We start from the raw sequence: 22,037 nt of genomic DNA on the forward strand, positions 1-22,037 counted from the left end.
AATTAACAGTAAATGTTCCCTTCTTATTCTTTTTAAAAAACATTTGACCCCAATAAAAGTAAAACATGATAATACATTTTTTTCTCATAGCACCTTGCATAGATATGGAAAAAAATAAGATCATGTAATTTGAGAATTTTTGAGAATTAAACATAAACGAAACTTTGACGTGCAAGATTAATATTTCGGTATCGAGGCCTCTGAGGCCAGACACAAACAACAACCCTCCAAATTTCCCAGCAGACACCAGTTCACGACCAGCCTCCATTACACTGATAAAGATTGCTTTTATAAGAGAGTTCAAACTGAAATGTGACGACGTGCAACAAATGTCAAAACGAGTTCAGACTCGGCTGCTTAATCTGATCCTTTAAGGTGCAAAAGGAGTCGCTAACTAAAATGACATGACCAAAAATACAATCTTAACTCAACGTGAGCTTGTGTGTCTAAACCCTTTTCCTGAACAGACGACACAAAAGTGAATGTTTTTGACTGAAATTGCATTTAAATCTCCTCTTGTAGATTTGGTTAAGAAGAAGAAGAACGAAAAATACACCAGGAATGACCTCATAGTTTGATTATTTTTTACAGGGACTTCTGAAGGAAACAGTAAATCATTTGCACCGAAGGTTTATTTCAATTTTGCCAAATTAACGGGGGAATAAAATGTATTGTGTGCGTGAGACTAATGAAAGCAATTAGTTTTTTAACAATCCAGAGGAGATCTCTGCAGTTCCAGTAACTGCAGCGAGTAATCAGGTCAGCTTTACTTTGCTTTGATTCCCTGGTGTGAAAATATCTTTCAGGGCCATACAGGACTGGCTTTTGGCTTTCCTCACGCCTTCACCGAGACGTTTTACCTCATCACCAGCTTTGTGAAATTCCAGGCCGATGTTGCAATCGCTGACAGGAGTTTAGCAGCAGAGTGCAGAGTTTTAGTCAACACCCGAAGTCATTGTTCGGGGCCTGCGATTCTCAAAAGCTTTTCCACACGCTCGCAGGCCTCTCCACAGGGGGGGACCAAGTACGAGCTTCTGGTCTTTCTCAAGCCGGACCCTGACTCAAGTCCGACCCGTCCTCCCTCCTCCGTGACCCCACTGGGTGCACATTGGGGGGGGGGGGGGGGGGTACTGCAGTGCGCTCCAGTTTCCCAAAACATGATAATGAGGATGATAATTGTCGATGACAGTATGAGTTGTGCACATCGGGGGTTCGAGGGGGTTCGAGACCCTTAGCGGAGACAAGAACCGGTTACTCGTTATTAGTTTGATTCTCGCAGCCCATTAGAGTCCTGAACCTGGACCGTGTATCGGCTCTGTGGACAGTTTATGTTGACGACGGCGTCCAAATAAGCTTTGCATTCTAATTTGTCGTCCCGTCTCTGGAGGGCGATGCTTTTTACAAGCAGCCTTTTCAAAATATGCACTGGTGTGTACATGTATGTGTCAGTTTACATTTACGTCTGGGCCCTGCTGGTGAAACATGATATGAGCGTTGGGAAGCCAAAGGCTGTGGCCCCTCAGTCCCGAGGAGTTGCATGTTATGTGGTCTTTTATTTGTGTTTTTTTCTAGTATTTTTTATTCAAGTTCTCCAGCCTGAACCACAGTGGCTTTCTGTGAGCAGTGGAGCAGAAAACAGTGGCTGGATCCGATACAGTATGAAGCTAAATGCTTCAATCAGTTAACCAGCCAAACTGATGTTAAGCCAGCACAGTGTGGTGACCATTACTGGGCATATTGTTCTATTAAATATGATTTTGGGAGGCTAGAAACAGTGCCCTCTATAGACCACATGAGGACGGTACTGAACATAAGTCAACTGGCAGTGCAGCAAACAATTTTCAGACTGTTTAGGAGAAGGAGACGGTCATTATTTATATAAGAAACACTTGTAATAACACAATTTACTCACTGTAACAAAAGATGTGCACATGATGCAGAAACTGAAGAAAATAAATAAGAGGTAAAAGAGTGATTATGTGTAATTTCATTCTTTTTAGTTTCCTTTCACTATATAATAAGTTATGTGGAACACACAAAACATATAAATATATACAGGTGCAGTACAAAAAAAAGATTATGACTCAGGTTATAGGTTTGAGCTGGTTTTGGAAGGTTTTCACTTAGACAAATTTAACTTTCCATCTGCAAAGACCAAAAAGATGTGCAGTCGACCGAAGCGAATCCAATCACGATGTGTTGGGATATTACTTTCCTGACAGAATCAATTACTGTGATCACACATAATCCAAACTCAATTTGATATCTTGCCTCATCAAATTCCCAAAGCTTTCACTGAAACTTGTCCTACTTCTCTTCTGTCTCACAGCTACAGTCTGACCGGAGGACACGGCCAGTTCTCCATCAACCCGGCCACAGGACAGATTATCACCAGCTCCCTGCTGGATCGGGAAGACAGAAACAATTACCAGCTGCTAGTTGTGGCAACAGACGGAGGACAGCCCCAGGGCTTGTCCAGCTCCGCCACCGTGTCGGTGACGGTGGCGGACATCAACGACAACCCTCCTCGCTTCCACCACCACCCTTACGTCACCCACATACCCGCCTACACGGCAGCAGGTCAGTACATGCCTTTAAAGGCCCCGGACCAGGTTTAGATAAGATCTCAGTGAATAAAACATAATTTTGGTTCAAACATGACTTTCCTTTTTTTTTAAGGTATATGACTTTAACTTTCGTCTGAAATTGATTGAAGAAGACATCTTGAAATAAGGCCTTATTTTTACAATATTATATATATTTTATGCAGGTGTGTGCATATCAAGAAAGACAAATAAAGACGATTGATCATGAAAACAATTTCTGTCTGTAGGGTCCCTGGTCTTTGCTGTTACTGTCACCGATGAGGACTCGGGCGCCAACGCCCAGCTGCACTACTCCCTCGTCGGGCGTAACTCTGAGAGGTTCAAGATCGACCCCGTCAGGGGTGCCATCATCGCCAACGAGAAGCTAACGGGAAGCTCCGAAGTTACCCTCACGGTTCGAGTGAAAGACGGCGGAGTGAACCCCAAAACGGACACGACCACCGTGACTGTCCGCTTCGTCACGGGAGGAAACTTCCCCGTCATCAAACTGAGGGATCGCACGTTCACGTTCCCGGAGAGCCAGCCGACCAACCACGTCGTCACAACGGTGACCGGGTCCTCCATGAGAGGCGGGCCGTTGTCCTATTACATCTCCAGCGGCAACCTGGATAACGCCTTTCATATTGACCAGCTGTCGGGCGAGTTGTCCATCAGACACCCCTTAGATTATGAGCACGTTCAGAAATACGTTCTCTGGGTTGAGGCCAGAGATCAGGGCTTCCCACCATATTCCTCATATGAGAAATTGGAACTAACAGTGCTGGACGTGAATGACAATCACCCGGTGTTCGATAAGGATCCCTTCCACGCCGAGATACTGGAGAACCTCTCACCTCAGCGGGTACTGGTGGTCTCTGCTGTGGATCTAGACAGCGGGCCTAACGGGCAGCTGGAATACGCCCTCATTGATGGCAACAAGGAGAACAGCTTCAGCATTAACAGAGCGACCGGTGAAATACGAAGCACTCGGCCACTGGATCGGGAAAAGGTGGCTCAGTACACCTTGAAAGTCAAAGCCACCGACCGCGGGTTGCCGCCCAAAAACTCGGCGGTCAAAGTGCTAATCAATGTACTGGACGTGAACGACAACGCGCCGAGGTTTTCCAAGATCTTCAGCGCTTCGGTGGCTGAAAATGCCCCGGTGGGTTACACCGTCACCAGGGTCACCACCACGGACGAGGACGCCGGTTCGAATGCCGTGAGCCGATATTCAATCACAGACACCAGCCTTCCGTTCAACATCAATCCAAACACAGGAGACATAACAATAAGCAGGCCACTCAATAGAGAAGACACAGATCATTATATTGTCAAAGTGTCCGCCCACGACTCTGGCTGGACCGTGAGCACCGATGTCACCATATTTATAACAGATATTAACGACAATGCCCCCAGATTTAGTCGCCCCTCTTACTATCTGGACTACCCTGAGCTCACGGAGGTGGGCTCCCTGGTCACACAGGTGTCGGCCACGGATCCCGACGAGGGTTTTAACGGCAAAATCTTCTACTTCATTCGGTCCCAGTCAGAGTTTTTCCGAATCAATGCCAGCTCCGGAGAGATATTTGTGAAGCAGCACTTAAAATATCAGAACTCGACGGGTGCTAGCAGCATTAATATAAATCGCCACAGCTTCATTGTTACGGCGTCAGACCGGGCAGTAAAGCCTCTGATGAGTGAGACAACTGTGATTGTAAACATTGTAGACAGCAATGATAATCCGCCTGAGTTTGATCCACCGAGCTATTTCACTCCCGTCACTAAAAGTGTGAAGGTTGGCACCAGGCTGATTAGAATTGTAGCTCACGACAAAAAGGACTTTGGCCTTAACTCCGAGGTTGAGTACTTGATAACAGGAGGAAACAGCTCCAGTAAATTCAAGCTGGATAAAACAAGTGGCTGGATTACTGTTGCCTCTTCCCTCACATCTGATATGAATAGATTTTTCCTCATTGACATCACAGCGAACGACAGAGGAAATCCTCCTTTGTCATCGCGAACGTCAGTTCGGGTTGCAGTCACGGAGGAAAACCACCACACACCTGAGTTCTCACAAAGCCAAATCTCAGCTACCGTGCCTGAGAGCCTTGTTGTGGGAACGGCAATAAGGACTCTGTCTGCCAGAGACAAAGACAAAGAAATGAATGGCCTTATCACATACAATATTACTTCAGGCAACAACAAGGGTCTGTTTTTGCTTAATAGCAAGACGGGTGTGTTATCCCTCGTTCAACCCCTGGACTTTGAAGACAAGCAACAACATGATCTTAGAGTTTCCGCCACTGACGGTGGCTGGATTGCAAAAACAAGCTATGTGTCAGTCATAGTGCATGTGAACGATGTGAATGACAACCCTCCTGTGTTTGACCCTGACGAGTACTTCCCCGTTGTGCAGGAGAACGTTCCAAGCGGCACCACTGTGATCAAAATGAACGCCACGGACCGCGATGCGGGAGCCAACGCGGTCATGGCTTACGTGATACAGTCATCAGACAGTGACCTCTTTGTTATTGACCCGAACACGGGCACCATCACCACCCAGGGCTTCTTGGATTACGAGGCTAAGCAGGTCTACCATTTAACAGTAAAGGCCTTCAATGTCCCAGACGAGGAGCGCTGCAGCTTCGCCAATGTCAACATTCAGCTAAAGGGAGCCAATGAATACGTACCCCGCTTTGTCTCAAAACAGTACTACTTTGAAATCTCTGAAGCCGCTCCAAAAGGCACCGTGGTCGGGGAAGTGTTTGCCAGTGATCGAGACCAAGGAAATGATGGACTGGTTTACTACCTTATTTTTGGGAAGAGTAGAAGGAAGGGCTTTGGCATCAACAGAAAAACAGGCCAGATTTATGTCACAGGTACTTTAGACCGTGAGAAAGAGGAAAAGATTTCACTGAAGGTGTTGGCTAAGAACGCCGGAAGCATCCGGGGGGCCGATATTGACGAGGTATTTGTTAACATCACGATTCTTGATGCCAACGATCCTCCTGTTTTTACCCAAGAACTGTACGATGTGCAGGTTAGTGAAGGTCTATCGCCCGGTGGGCTTGTTACATTTGTGAGTGCCGAGGACTCGGACTCCGTCCCGAGCTGGAGCCGATTTTCATATTCCATTGCAACCGAGTTTGAGAAAAATGTTTTTACCATCAACCCCAAAACTGGCCAAGTGTCCGTGGCTGCAGAGCTTGACAGAGAAACAACTCCTGTGTATAATCTGACGGTCCTTGCTGTGGATACTGGCACACCTCCCGCAACCGGAAGCACCACCCTGATTGTGAATCTGGAAGATATCAATGATAACGGACCAACGTTGACAACCGCCTATGCCGAGGTAATGGAGAACCAGAGGGCTGGCATTGCCGTTGCAACATTAACAGCATCGGACACGGATCTACCACCAAACCAAGGCCCTTTCCTGTTCAGCCTCCTCGGTTCTGGCTCTGCCAACAGCTACTTCACCCTGAGTCCAGCTGGCGTGTTAACCACCAGTCGAGAGATCGACAGGGAACAGATTAGCGACTTCTACCTCTCAGTTGTGATCAAGGACTCTGGTGTGCCTCAGATGTCCTCCACAGGAACGATTCACATCAAAATAAACGATCAGAACGACAACCCCTCAGAGCCGAGGTCCGTGGAAATCTTTGTCCACTACTTTGGGAACATGTTTCCTGGAGGTTCATTGGGAGATGTTAAGCCCCAAGACCCTGACATTCAGGATAGATTCCATTGCTCCCTAATTCCTCCGTCCTCCGGCCTGTTTAATATCCCAACTGGATCGTGCAGCCTCAACTCTAAAGCCCGCTCAACAGATGGAACTTTTGAACTAACCATCCGCAGCAGTGACGGCGTCCATGGTTCAGTCAGCAATACAGCCCGGGTCCTCTTCATGGGTTTCACCAATGCCACAGTGGACAACAGCATACTAATTCGACTCCACGCTCAAGGAGTCAAAAGCTTCCTCACCAACCACTACCTCAGCTTCCTACGCATTGCCAACTCTCAGCTAGCAGGACTCGGCACCGGGGTGCTGCTTTATGGAGCATTTGAACTCAACAATCAGACTTTCCTAATGGCAGCTGTGAAACGAGGCCACGGACAATATGTCAACCCCAGTGGTGTGGCCACATTCTTCCAGAGTATCAAAGACATTTTATATAGACAGAGCGGAGTGCAAATAGATGCGGTGGACCATGATCCATGCACACGCAATCCGTGCCAGAATGGAGGCAGCTGCAAGAGGCGTCTCAGTGTCGGGCCCGACATGAAGACAGAAGAAAGTGTCCCCGTGATCCTTGTTTCCAACCACCCCCTGCAGCCTTACGCCTGCAGCTGCAGGCCAGGGTACACAGGAGCCCTGTGTGAGACAGACATCAACGAGTGCCAGCCATCGCCCTGCCACAATGGCGGCACCTGCCACAATCTGGTGGGGGGTTTCTCCTGCACCTGCCCTGAAGGTTTCACCGGGATGGCCTGTGAGAGGGATGTCAACGAATGCCTTTCCAATCCCTGTAAGAACGGGGCGCTTTGCCAGAACTTCCCCGGCGGGTTCAACTGCCTCTGCAAGTCTGGCTTTGCAGGTACGACACATTTTATGTCCAACCACACAGTCACTCATGTTAGACATGTGGGGGGACACTCACACAATAATGTCCTCAAGCACACATGGCTTTGGCTTCAAGGAAAATATTTGCTTCTCAATGTTTTCAAGAGGTGTTGTAGCCACAGCATACAAGCATAGCTACAACACAAAACAAAGTTTGTTTTTCAGATTACTCCTTGGGGGGTATCAGCTGTGATGCATATCAGCCTCCCATGTTTGCTTTAATAAAAAGGATGATTCGAAGCTGACCCCTGTCAGGACTTGGAGAGTAGACTCCATACACAGCTCACCAGTATCGTGTTTCATTGTGTGCCTTCATGTGCATGCAGCTATGACCACACACAGATACAGTTCTAATCCAACTGTACACACAAGGACTACTTAATCAAGGGTTTCTCATTTGGCTCTGTTTTAAAGTTGTATGACAAATGAGCAGCTTTATGAAAGATCCAATCAGGCCTTTCATTTGGAAATGTAATGAATACATTGCGTTATTACCCTCTATGAAATGGGAGTGGATTTTAAGTGGAATTACTTAGAACAGTCATTTGAATCCTGCTTGTTGTCCAGCCGCTGACTCCAGCATCTGAAAGAGATTTTCATAGCGGGCAGCGTGGCAGGCGATTTGCCTCAAATCAAGTCATTACTGTCCCTTTTTATTATGACGATAGAAAATGACCACACATCTTTTAGGTTTCATCAAGATAAATGACCCTTGAGAAGAAATGCACCTATTGACTTACAGTAGTTTGCATGCCCTCACAGTGAACCCTCAACTTCCTGTTTCTCCCGCTCGGTTTTTGGCAGCAGAATCAATCTCCATTAAGCAAACTTGTCTTGGCAAGCTCAAATATATTTGCAGCAGTTCATTGTCTTTGTATTGTGCCATGCCTGGATCATTTATTGTCTTGCCCCAGTCCATTATTTTTTATTATCAATGTCACATTCCTTATCATGATGTTAACATTGCAACTGTTTGTCTCTCTGCACTGCAAAAAAAAAAACACACACAAAAAACGCTGAAACGTTATGTGATCTTGCAGCGAGTTGAAAATTAGATTATTTTTAGTGAGAAAAATTCTGCCAATTGAGTGAGATCATGTCTTTTTTTTCCTATGAAAGTTTCAAGATGTTTTGGATCAAATGATCTCATCTTGGACAAGTGATTTCTATTCCACAATAGCATCGCTTGTGTCAAGAAACATTTTATAATAGGTGAAACGGCATTAAAACAGATGAAATTACATCTTCATATTATACATTTTATGGTTGTTTAAAAAAAATAAAAATTAAAAACACGCTACAACTTCAAATGATTTGTTGGAGCCCAGATTATTATTTTCCGTCTTTTTTTTGCAGTGTATTTCTCAGCTGTGAGGTGATGAAAGGCCGGCATGACTTGGCCTGTGGGGGAAGTGAACTGTGTTCCCTCAGGGTTTTTCCTGTGTTGTCTGCCACCTCATCCATTTTAATTTGTGTTGTTCTGTGAACCCAGGCAAAACGTGTGATTCCATCATCAATCACTGTGAGTGTAACCCATGTTTTAATGGCGGGTCCTGTCAGAATCGGGTGGACGGATATTACTGTCATTGTCCATTTGGTAAGTAATAGTAGGAAACTTTGGAGGTGGGAAGTCGAAAACAAGATGTTTCAGTCGTACAGTCTCCTGAAAAGAAAATAAAGTCATGCTATTATTAATCCATGACTTAAACGTGGACACTGACATTTCATTTTGTCTCTCCATTTGTCATAATTTATCTCCAATTTGGGCAAAATTTACTTTTTCGAGGATCCAAGATTATGACCTGACCGCATTTAAATCTGCTTTGTTACTCCTAAATACATAACTGATTATATCGCTCGATAAAGATTCTGTTTTATCTGTAGATATTTTTACACAGCAGCGCCATGAATCATTCATTGGCTTCCTCTCTGATTGCTCCTTTGGTTTTCTGTCCTCAGGGGTTTTCGGCAAACACTGTGAACTTAACAGCTACGGCTTTGAGGAGCTCTCCTACATGGAGTTTCCGTCTCTGGATCCCAACAATAACTACATCTACATCAAGTTTGCCACCCTGAAGAACAACGCGCTGCTCATGTACAACCACGACAACCAGACCGGAGACAAGGCTGAGTTCCTGGCTCTGGAGATCTTCGAGGGGCGGATGCGCTTCTCCTTCAACTTGGGAAGCGGCACTTACAAACTGATGACCATGATAAAAGTTTCAGACGGGCAGTTTCACACGGTCATCGCCAGGAGAGCCGGGATGGTGAGCACGCCTATTTGAAATGGTAGCAATGAGAGTCGAAACGTTTTTTCACTGTGCATTCTTGAAAAACATTGTGTGGCTTCATAGTTCCTATGGGTTTAGTAGCAAAAACCATTCATGCTATTAACTAGATGGAAGCTGCATCCAAATGTGGCCTTATATTCTTTTTTGCACCACCAGATGATAATTAACCCCTCCCCCTCAAACCACGGGTCGCTCAGCTTATGGTTTTTACGGTTTGTAATTATACTTTATTGCTCGTTGTGATATACAATGTGCGGATCCAAAATGGCCCTGAAGATTGAAACTCTGTCTCCTGTGCTCTGAATGAGAGGCTTCTCCCTGCCAGCAATGCAGTGGCGAGGAAAGGGGGGTGGGGGCGGGGAGGCCCTGTCAAAGCTGCTATAATGTAGCTCTCCTGCTGGACTTCAAATCTGTCATTTCCCACCGTGCGCCGAGAGTTTCATAGGAAGCTGGTAAAATCGTTAAATTGTCAGTTTTGAGATGGTGCAGAGTGACAGGATGGAAAAGAAACACAGCGCACGGAGGGAGCCGTGATTCTGTCCGCATATTGTGCCCAGCGAGTGTTATGCCGAGGCGGGTCGTATGACGGCTCTTGCAGAATGAGACAGAAATACAAAGTGAACCCGATCACTGAGTCTGCAGAAGGTGCTTTGGGTCACTTCGGTGGTCAGACTCGAGGTCTGTTTCTTTTATGCCTCCTGGACTCTGAGTCAATGTCAAAAGCAGACATGAAACCACGGACACGGTCACGCACTGCTTCATCTGGAAGGCTCCAAGTAATCAGAGGCAGCGGAGAGTTCACAGATTCCGTTACAGTTGTGATTACGGCCATCGTCCAAAACCGTTTAATTGTCAAATACAATAAATAGCACATGATTGGTCTCGTTGCACAACAGGCGATCATTGTTTGGGTCGGACCAATGCAGCAGTTTGCAAATGTCTTTAATAATGAATGCGTTGAATATGTAGACTGATGCGTGACATTATCACAGGTTCCAGTTGCACTGTTTGAACCTGCGTTCATTGGTTTCATCTTTGTTGGTCATGCAACATTGATTGGGAGGAATATCTGTGGACCCTAAAACCAAAAAAGGATTCACATTATACATCCACATTATACAGTTTTTAAAGGCTTTAAACTTCATCCTTGTAGCTATTGCCAGAATCAAAACAGACACGACTGCAGTTTTAAGGTGCATGCTTATGATTTTACTCAATTCAATGGATCTCAAAGTGCTAAAACATAGTTTAATGCACATGTACTTGTATTGCAGTTTTCTAGTCTTCTGATTACTCAAAGCACTTGAACACTACATGACATCATTTACCCATTTACACACTGATGAGAGGAGCTACCATGCAAGGTGTCACATTAGTATCATCAACCATTCATACACCGTAGGTGCAGCTACGGGAGCAATTTAGGGTTAAGTGTCTTGCTCAAGGACACATTGACGCGGGTTAGAGGAGCCGAGGATTGAAGGACAACCCTGGTCACCACTGAGCCACAGTCGCCCACCTGGAGCTAACAGTGCCAACAGCGCTAACAGTACAAACTATGGCAAAAGTGCTGACAGAGCTAACAGTGTTTTCCTGAGGGGGGACGGCAGGGTGGGCGCCGCACTCCCGCAACGACGCCATGAGAACCGTCAAAGCCATATCTGTGGGTCATCCTGAGTAACTGGGGATGTCAGTGTTGCAATGCTTTGAGCTAAACTAATGTAAAGTCCATTTAACTCCAGTGTGCTTTCGTAGAGTATAGAAGAATAACACATGATCATCAGTCTGATCATGTGACAGCAAATGATAGTCTGGAAAAGATCACAGCTAAAAACATCTAATCAGAGAGCTCAGCTAGTTTATTTTTAAATCAGGGGTTTCGTCCTCGCTATCGCTGATTAGCGCGAGCAGCTAATCATGAAGGTTTTGAGTCGATTAATTAGTTTTCCTCGAAATGTACAGAAACCCTTGGTTCTGTGTCTGCACCACAGCAGAGGGCAACGCTCCCTCCATTACATTCGTCACGGGGAAAGCAATGGTCTCCAGAGAAGGCTCTTCCTTCACATATCTAAGGGTTTTAATTTCCATGGGGACGCCCTGGACAGGGGCTGCAGCGCCTTTGATCACAGGAAAATACTTCAATGAAATGTTTGTGTTGTCCTGAAGTTCTTTACGGCGCTTGAGAGGGTCACAAATGTGTTTTCGAGGCAAGCGAGACCCGTTATCCCTGGTCTCACGTCTACATTAGTGTCCATGCGTCGGACTCAAGTGTGGTGGAAGTGAGTGTGCACGCTCCTGGTCAGGGTCGTGCTCCCAGGGATGATTTGTGTCGGAGATCCGGGCCGGTGGGGGTCCGTGTTTATTTAAGATCCAGGAGAGGTGGAGCGTGATTGCCCCGGTTTTTCAACACTTTCACACACTTTTCCGGGACATTTTCCTCACCAGCCCATTTCTTTTCTTACTCGTTGGGTCGTTCCCTCTCAGAGAAAGAGCGAGAGACATCTGGACGAAAGCTTTAGTACCATTAACGAGAAATAGGAAATGTTTCACTGTAATGTATGGCTTTTAAAAAAAAAATTATGTCACTTGCCCGTTAACCACCGTGATGAATTGATGAAAACTAATTGGCCTACATGCCATTTGATGGACAACGCTTACATTAACAACGGGGTCGGAATACTCTGGGAGAAATAACGGCTGCGCTTGAAGTAACCCTCAATGGGTTGAGCAGAGTCCCGGAGTGAAAGTAATGCTGCAGTGCATAAGAAGATATTTAGTCTGGCCCACTTCCAGTTCCAGTGATAGAGACGTGAATGCAGTCAAATTATATTTCGGCAAAGGAATTGTGTTGACAAGATGCTTTTTGACGATTTTGATATTAAATCATAAAACCTCTGCAGCAACATGCATATGGTATCACAATGAACGACGCAGGATGTGGCGCCTTGTAGTCCTCACTAGAGCCTACACTATATGTATATCGGATTCAGAGAATTAAAAAATACTCATCTGCAATGTAAAAACATTGGTTACGCGGTCATATCTGATAGCGCCTCCTTGTGACTTTGGACGCGCACCTCCAACCCTCCGGGTCCCCCCAAGGCTAACGCTGCTCCGTTAGCACTGCTGCCGTCGTTTGCAACTTTAGCACTGTCAGCACCATTAGCTGCTAGCCGCCGGCTCAGCCGGCGCCATGTCGAGAACTGTGTGGAGGCAACGGAGACGCTCTGAGTTGATGCATCGAGAGCTTTTTGAAGGAAGTGGTCAACATTATATAAAGGAATATAAAGCTAGCACTAGCAGCTAACTTAGCTTAGCACAAAGACTGGGAACAGGGGGGAACAGCTAGCTGGGCGCTGTTCAACGCTGACAAAATCCTCATACCAGCACTGTTTTCTATGTTGTTCTTTGCTTTAAGTAATGAACATGTAACTTATGTGTTTCACAGCATTCCTTCAAAATATACACAAAATAACATCTATTTCCTCAGAGAAGATACAGCTGTATGCTGTTATGCAGTTGTCATGGCCCCAAAAAGTGGGTTTTACCTGCTGTAAAATAGTTTTGCTCAATCTTTGTCTATTTAACTACCTCAGATGGATTGCTATAAAGTGGCCATGCAAGGCTAGTTAGCTTGTTAGCAGTGAAAGAGCAACTTACTTGCTAACAAGTCCACTTTCCCCGAGATCTCATTCGGCTCCGTCCACGCAGACATTGACTTAAACTAAAACCTCAAGTTTGCTGAGCGGCATCTGGAAGAGAACAGTTTGCGTTGAACCAGCACGAGTGACACACTCACTCCCTCGCGACACGGATTATAAATGAATTGAAACAGAGTGACGACAAGCAACTACGTCAACCGCAGTCCACCAGAAAAGATGATGTGACAAATGACCAATAGTTGACTGAGGCGGTGGGACTTCACAGCTATTGTTTTTAAGACAATCACATGTAACATGTGTGTGTGTGTGTGTGTGTGTGTCATCCTTCAGGCTGCGTCCCTGACTGTGGATCTGTGTGGCGATGACCAGGAACCAGGCTACTGCGCCGTGAGCAATGTGGCCGTGCACACTGACTGGTAAGGAAAACCACACACACCTGAAGGAGACAGATGTTCTGTCCCTGTGATCTAGTAGTGTTGACGGTTTCAGGTCCGAGGCTTGAAAAACTCCACGCGCAAAGACATTTTGTATGTTTGGCTAGAAAGTGGGAAGCATTGCAGAACCAGCAGGAACATCTTAGCAGATTTTTTATGTATTTATTGTTGCAGTTGTTTCACTTTCGCCTTTAGCAACATTGTAAAAAACAATGTCTCTGTGTGTGTTCATCCACACTGTGTTTGGCTCATTTAAATCCTAATTAAAGTGAATCGCATACACACTTTTTATTTTTAATCATGGATCTGAGTGTTTATTATCTCTTACTAACAGCAGAGAAAAGACTGCAGCATATAAAACAGCTCTGTGGAAAATACACGCTTTTACTTTGACCTATTTGCTCATTTTATTACTTCCTTTCAGTCAAAGTATCTGGATGAAGTCAAAATGGAGTCATGTGTTCAATATGCAACGTATGATGTAAACCTCTCATCCAATCACTGGGTGACCATTGCTTTCGCACACCACTGAGCCTTGTGGAGTGAACATTTGACACACGTGTGTGTGTGTGTGTGTGCGTGTGCGTGTGCGTGTGTGTGTGTGTGTGTGAGAGAGAGAGCAGAAGGTTTTTATTTTGTAAGGGTCTCTGGACCCTGTTGTTATGAAACTCGCTGACCCGCGGTGTCTTTCCTTATAAGTGTGTGTGTGTGTGTGTGTGTGTGTGTGCGTGTGTGTGTGTGTGTGTGTGTGTGTGTGTGTGTGTGTGTGTGTGTGTGCGTGTGTGTGTGTGTGCGTGTACTTGAATGCATTTGTAAGCTTTTGGGGATTTCTGTGCATATGCACTTTTGTCGCTGCGTGCATTTAAGTCTTTGTGTGCGTGTGTTCATGTGTGTGTGTGTGTGTGTGTGTGTGTGTGTGCAGGATCCTGGACGTGCAGCCCAACAGGCTCTCGGTTGGAGGCGTCAGGTCAATAGAACCCGTCCTTCATCGGCGCGGTCAGGTCGCCACCCACGACTTTGTCGGCTGCATCATGGAGTTCGCGGTCAACGGGCGCCCGCTGGAGCCCAGTCAGGCGCTGGCATCGCGTGGCATCCTTGACAGGTCTGCGTACCCAAACTCCGCCCCCTTTCTTTCCTCCGGCTCTCACCCTCTCTCCATCATCTCCCTCTTCTTCCCATCTGTCCGTCTTCTCTAACCTCCTCGACTCTCGCTGTGGGACATCTGTTCACGATCCCAAACCCTCTCCAGAGTTTTTAAAAAGACGTGTTGTTTTGGGATTTTTTTTTTTATACAAATGGCAGATTTTTTTGACGGGGCGGTGAAGAGGGAGGAGGGGGGGAGAAACCAATTGCAGAATTCCGGAGATTTTTTTTTCTTCTTCTTTTCTGTCCCGCTGGTGAATAGTGAGGCGAGAACAGATCTTTTAATATGCTAATCCTCTCGGGGTTCTTTATGGTTGTTTTTTTGTATTGCAGCACGGGAGAGAGAAATCACAGATCATCTGCTCCCTTCTTTTTTCTTCCCCCCTCCCTCCCTCCCTCCCTCTCGGCTGTCGACTGTGCGGCTGACTTGTCAAACTGACGTTGTGTTTGTTGTCGTGTGTGTAGATGTCCACGACTGGAAGGAGCCTGCACCGCCAGCCCCTGCAGACACGGGGGCACCTGCCTGGACCGCTGGTCCTGGCAGCAGTGCCAGTGTGTGGACGGCTTCACCGGCAAATTCTGTGAGAAATGTAAGTATCTGCCTGTTTTTCTTCTTCTTTTTCTGCTGAAGTTGCACTGATGAAGGCATGTTGTATCATGACTATCATGATAGATGAGTCATCCAACTGCACCTCGCAGCCTAATGCGAGCCACGTTTGTGCGTCTGACGATATTAATACAAAGTAAAACAGGCAGAGGGACAAAAACTGCCAGAAACATGCAGCTACTGTCAGATGCTACTTTATCTGCGCTTTGCTTTTTTCTGTTTGCTGTCGGTACTCTCTCTACCACTCTCTCCCTCTCTTCCTCTCTCTCTCTCTACCACTCTCTCCCTCTCTTCCTCTCTCTCTCTCTACCACTCTCTCCCTCTCTTCCTCTCTCTCTCTCTACCACTCTCTCCCTCTCTTCCTCTTTCTCTCTCTCTCTCTCTCTCCCACTCGCTCCCTCCCAGTGAGTGACGAGGTAACATCCTCTTCCCAGGAGGAAGAAATGAGGTTCATGGGAAGATCTTAGGACATAAGTGGTGAGACTTAGACGCTGCCATTCCTCTTGGTGTTGCGGTTACAGGGAATTGAGCTTGAAGTACATTCTTCCTGTCAGTCAGCGCCTCGCAGGGCTTGTTGGGGAAGTAGTTGTTTGTTCACACAGTTTATCAAAAAGACGGATTTGCGCCATCAGCGTCCCACATCCAGTGTTTACAGTGTCTACTCCAACAGAGCAGAGCTTCATGAAAGACTAAAAGCAGCTAAGGCGGCAATCATTTCTCCCCTAAACCCTCCAGGATGATTGAAAAGCCTGTTCTCTTTCAAACAGGGTCAGAATTACAGCACTTATCACAGCCAGACGCCGTGAAAACAGACAGTATCGCTGTCAAATGGAGAAGCAGTCAAAGTGAACGTTACAATCACTTTATGCACATTCAACACGTATCCATAAATAAAGTGTTTGCTCTACTTAGAGCTTGTAAAAATAAAATATTAAATTCTGCGCTCCTTAGCGCCACTTGAAGCCACGATGGACTCAGCTGAGACCAACGGTCATGTGACAGAGGCTGAGAGAGAGGATGGAATAGATATAAAGCATGTGGAGCCTCAGTCTTGTTTTTCCAAAATTGGTTTCACTTGTGGGAACTTGGAAATGGTTGTATCCAGATATTGTATAGAGATATTCCATTGTTTTCCAGTGTTTTGCATTGTAACTGTGTTATACTGCACACAAGAGCTGCTTTAGTTCTCTCTTCTTGCAGCCGTGATTGTGTTGTTTCCGTAGAGGTGCAGCAGGACTTTTATATGTTGCAGTGAAGTCAAGGCCACAGTGAGTACAATAGTAGGAAACTTTTCCTTTCAGCAGCAGACGTTTGCATTTCCATGTCCACCAAAGTTGAAATAAAGGTGCACAGATGTACAAAGCCCCTGTCGGCTGATTCACTCAGCAGATTTGGATGTTGCCGGTGTGGCCTCGTCGTAAACATCTCACCACGCGTTCCATGAGCGTAGGATATTGTAGTACATTCAAGAGCACGAAGAGAAGTGCACAAACACAAATACATGTGTAGTTTTAATGGAAAGCATTATTCTATAAACCACAAACATTTAACTTCCATCGACTGTTTGAAGACGCATCTTAACTGTTTGAATCTATTTCTGAACGTAAATGAAACCGTTCTATGGATCTTCACTCTGTAAAAACAGATTTATTTTGAATTTTCATTCATATTTTTAATAGCTAATATGCACAAAATAAATCCACACCATCACATCAATGTTTGGGGATTACGTTCACTTGTCAGGTACTTAGACGAAGCTGCGAGGCGAGTGGAGTTATGGTGTCTTTGTCTTGCTCAAGGGCACGCAGCCTTGACCTTCATCGTTCACTGGCAAGGTCTTTGAAACCAGCAGTGAGGATGTGAGGACCAATTAGTGGTTATGGCAGAGGGATTGGGAAATTCATTTCGGGCCCCGAGTGTCCGCCAGCTCCATGGAAATATCAGTTTTTACAGCCGCTTGTGAAACCCGTGTGAAGTTGGACCGGATTGAGGATGTTCTCCGTCTTGCTCCCACAGACATGACGGCAGACACGGCCCTGTCCCTGGACGGGACCGGCCGCCTGGACTACTCCCTGAAGCAGGGCCCAAAGCGCGACGTCCTGCTGAGGCGGTCGCTGCAGGGCGCGACCTCCGACCCCGCCGGTCCCAGCAGCCTGGAGGTCAAGTTCAGGACTCGCAGCAAGAGCGGCACTCTGCTGCACGTGCAGGAGAGCAGCAACTACACGACCGTTAAGGTGAGAGAGGGGCGTTCACTGACAGGAAAACGTACCGTACGTTTGTATGAGCGCTACACAGACTGCACTGCAATGGCTCATATGGTAAATCCGTCATTCTGTGTGTTCCAGTTCTCCCAAATACTTTGTTTTTTTACAGAAATATCAGATTTTACTCCCTCTCATGCACTGTTTAGTAATTGAGACCTCTAAATAATGAATCGCAGCACCTCAGGTCGTGGTTTCACAATAAAAGCCTTTCATGGAAGCGGTCATGGGAGGAAGTCTGGAGTTTGCATTATCAGCACACAACAGCAGCAGCACATGGATATAGCCAACAGGAGACGATCAAAGAATAGCAAGGCAAATTAAAACACACTTCATTAAACTACAAATACAGTTCAGTTCAGGCCAGTGCAGCTCCCGCCTTCTGCTACTGTGCTGTTTGTCCTCGTCGGTGCTATAGTTTTGTTAATATTGTGTGAAGCTGGAAAACAAAGCTGCTAACTAACTAACTTAATAACTAATTGTAATAAGGTACCATCTTCAATGCCAGGATCCATAGTGGAAGATTACTTTATTGTATTTATCGTGCTTTCTTATCTATAAATAACATTTGAAACTAAATGTAAGATATTGTATCACACAACCTCCACCAATAGCACCAAAATAAACAATACAACCAAAATATGTCATTATAACTGTTAACGTTAAGCAGCACTTGTTCTAATAATAGCTAGCTATGCTAATGTATTTGGCGAGCTATGCTATAAGCTAACAATAGTTAGCACAACAACACCACACATTAAATGGAAAACTATGTTTTATTTCAGCTAAAGTTGGCATTAGTTTACTACATACATTAGCATAGCTCGCTAACTCAAGCAAAATCATAAGGTTTGCACAACTTCATAAGTTCGAGTAAATATACGTTAAATATTAAGCTAGAATTGTTTCCAATGTTGGAGGTTGTGGGGATTATTCAGATTAATGAACTTTCAGTTTTCAAATCTCCCTTAAACTCCTGTGGGTTAACGGAGAATCAATATAAATCAATCAATCAATATATAAATGTATAAAAAAGGGCAGTGAACTTTGCACAAAATGGGGCATTTACCCTCCAAACCTGTTTGCATGCAAGCTTCAACCCGATGGTGTCCACACAAACATGCAACTTGGATTCTGGACTCAAACCACCTCCAATTCCTCTTCATCGCTCCTCGTCTTGTTCGCCCCCCTCTCCCTCTGACTGATCCCGGGCAGCTGCCCAAAGAGCGCTCATTCATTTCATTTTTTTACCCTCACCACCCTTCTCACTCATAGTACCAGACTTCCTCCCTTGAATGATTTTAGTTTTTTTCCTCCGACCCCCGAGCTCATTGAATCACCAACGCAGCTTCTTAAACAGTCCGAGAAGTCTTACAGGTACCATGATGCCTAAAAGAGCAAAACAGCAGGGGAATACCCAAAGTATATGTACATATGTGTATATGTACATATATGAGTCTGAACTAAATATACTGATATATATATATATATATATATATATATATATATATATATATATATTTATATATATATATATATATATATATGTTATACAAAAAACCTTGTTTCAAGATGTTTAACAGATAAACTTCATGATTGGTTTTCCAGCTTTCGAGCACAGTTTTCTTTGGCTTAGGGGACTTTCCGCTTTTCCCATTTTAAATCAATTCTTCCGGAAGCTACTTATCATTGCTGATTTTTTGAGGTCTTTGAAAAAGGGAGGAAAACGGGATTACTTTTCCATGGAAGCCGAGAGTTCACGTATGAGATTACCATGCACGGGGAAAGCCACAAAATGTGTTGTCCAGGCCAAAGTGAGCTTGATTAATTTCTTTTAAAGACGCGCGCTGTCCTCTTTTTCTTCTGCAGGGCGTTTTGAATAAGCAAGCTCTGTCCCTGAATTTGTTATTGGCCAGCTTCTGGTCATCATCCGGCTGAATAACATGAGCCGGGGAGAACATGATTGACTGCGGCGCGTCCCGCTGGGAGGAAGATTTACGGCCGACGGGCTGCATTTTTGTTTTCGATCTCTGACCTCAACATCAGATCCCGAAGGCGAATGCAGCGCGGTGTTATAGTTTTGCGGAGGCCGAGAGAAGACTTCCTCTCATGGTTTATGATTGATGCTGACATGATAAGCCTGCGCATTCATCTGAAAACGCTGCCTTTTTTTCTGCTGCTCTTCTCAAGAGAACATTATTCTTCAGAGGCTTGAAATTAAGAAGGGATTGAGGGATGGAGCCGTTTCTCTCGTATCTTATGCAGCCTGCATGTCCTCATCTCTTATCTATGATGCGCTGTTTAATGTGGGGACCAAACGTATAACGTGTCTGTTTCTTCTCTCAGCTGAGGAACGGCAACGTCCACTACATCTCGGATGCGGGCGTCGGGGGGAAGGTGGAGCGGACCGTGGGAGACGCGGTGCTGTCGGACGGCTTGTGGCACACGCTCCGGCTGGTCAAGAACGGCTCGGCCACGCTGCTCCTGGTGGACGGCGGCCACCTGCGGGTCATCCAGCACGCCACGCAGGACTTCGGAGGGCTCGCCGTTGAGACCTTTTCCCTGGGAGGGATCCCACCGGGACCTGCTCAGCAGAAAACTGCAGCAGGTGAGGCTCGACGGGACAGGACGTCAGATATGTTTTGTACAGTGTTGTTTCAATTCCTCTATGCGGTGGGGTTTGGTTCCTTCCATTCAAAACATGGTTTTAAATACACAGGTCAGTTTTAAGACTTCCATAATCCAACATAGACATTTTAAGTGTGTGTCTTTGTCTTTTGGCATCTGTAGTTTTCTCCTAAATTCTCCAAATGTTTTCATAAGATGATGGATCTTTTGCACATTGGAAATTTCTGAAAACTTCTCATACACAAACAATCTTGTATTTGTATTTGCGTATTGAAGTGGGGAGGTTTCATGGTGATATCTAATCCGTTTTTTTAACCTATTCACCTGTAGTGTCTTCCCTGGGCCTTTTTCTCTAAATGAGTTTTTGTCAGATATATAACAAACTTTCCAGCTTAATTTATATCAATATTTTGAAGTTTTTTTTCTGAGTAGTTTGTTTATACATCATTCATAGCGTTAATTTTATTCTTAAAATCATGCTGAAATTGTTTTTCTTATTGCTGTTGACGTGCAGTATTTTTGTGACTTATGGAGCGATACAGGGTGAAGTCCAAGATATCCAGATCTTCATCCAAATCAGCACTCATTTAAGATTGTGCCTCATTTACATATTTAAACATCCAATTTCAAACAACTTGTTTCACAAAATGTAATTGTCTTAATGGAAATAAACTGAGGAAGTTTCATGGTGAGATTCCTCAGTTTTACCCTCTTCACAGTAGTTAAAGAAGCTGCTCGCCCCGCTAGTAGAGTTAAAAGATAGCTTTAGTGTCCCATGATGATCTAAATACTTTCCCCTTTCAAGAACACATTTCAAATGTTGTGACAACAAATGTGTCATTTTTCAAATCTAAAAATCACAGTTTAGATAACGTCCCCTCCAAAACAAGCGGTGGCGGTCAAACCCCTTGTCCAATGTACACTATATTTATGTGTATGTGTGTGAATGCACATGTGTATTTACGTGCTGTGTAAGCTGTCCTCACCGGAGCGCTGTGTGAGCTTTCAGAAATTGGCGTTTGACCAAGAAACCCGGCCACTCTTTGCCTTCTGTAAATAACTAATGCAGGAGCACATGTTAAGGAAACCACTTGGATACGATAAGTGTGTGCACATGCACAGACTGTTCGTGTGTGTGACAGAGCGCTCCAGTACAAACCACCTTTTTTCACCCCAAAATGAATTAATAGCCTGCTGCTCAAACTGCTGACCATATTTGGTGGTCGTCCAACTAAACTTCTGGCCTGAAATTTGGTTGTATTTGCCGCTGCTCAGATTTACCTGCTATGAATTTACATTACTTCAATAAATATTCCTTTATCAGAGTATCTTTTATGCACAAAATAACTAATGTTGATTTAATTCAACTTTCTCTTGGAACCGCCAATGAGGACTTTTTTTTGTGTGTTTTTGTCCTCTTTCCATGGACTCTCATCTTCGTCTAGACTTAAATCTCAGATCAGATGTCCTCGAGCGTGATCTGCTTGGAGAAGGTGAAAGAGGGGGTTTCCAAAGGGACGTAATGCAACACGGTGCATTTCAAAACTTTATCAGGAGAAAAACTAACCTAATACTTTGCACTAATATGGTAAAAAATGAGCAAATTCAATTATTTGTGGACCCTTTTTTACACAAGGACCGGGGCATAAATAAAACAGGCTGTCTGTGAACCGACCTTCTGTTACACTCACTTTTCAAGAGCTAATGAAGCAGGCACAAATGGATTTAATCTGCACAGGGATGAATTCAATAAAAATCTATTTACATCGGTGAGGCAGTGCTGTTGGGCTACACGCGAAAGA

The 22,037-nt window shown here is 45.0% G+C and overlaps 1 protein-coding gene across 1 annotated transcript in view; it reads left to right on the plus strand.

The window, feature by feature from the left end:
* The window catches only part of fat4 (FAT atypical cadherin 4), a 99,896-nt gene that overhangs the window by 74,279 nt on the left and 3,580 nt on the right, over nt 1–22,037 (plus strand). The window contains exons 8-16 of the mRNA XM_068592037.1: nt 2,330–2,580; nt 2,834–7,183; nt 8,702–8,806; nt 9,169–9,476; nt 13,493–13,578; nt 14,519–14,698; nt 15,205–15,329; nt 17,363–17,580; nt 19,954–20,215. Coding sequence (XP_068448138.1) covers nt 2,330–2,580; nt 2,834–7,183; nt 8,702–8,806; nt 9,169–9,476; nt 13,493–13,578; nt 14,519–14,698; nt 15,205–15,329; nt 17,363–17,580; nt 19,954–20,215 — 5,885 coding nt within the window. The remainder of the gene's footprint in view (nt 1–2,329; nt 2,581–2,833; nt 7,184–8,701; nt 8,807–9,168; nt 9,477–13,492; nt 13,579–14,518; nt 14,699–15,204; nt 15,330–17,362; nt 17,581–19,953; nt 20,216–22,037) is intronic.

Source organism: Clinocottus analis, unplaced genomic scaffold (genome assembly GCF_023055335.1).
Source record: "Clinocottus analis isolate CAN_PGR_092001 unplaced genomic scaffold, fCliAna1.0.p SCAF_10, whole genome shotgun sequence".
Lineage (NCBI taxonomy): Eukaryota > Metazoa > Chordata > Actinopteri > Perciformes > Cottidae > Clinocottus > Clinocottus analis.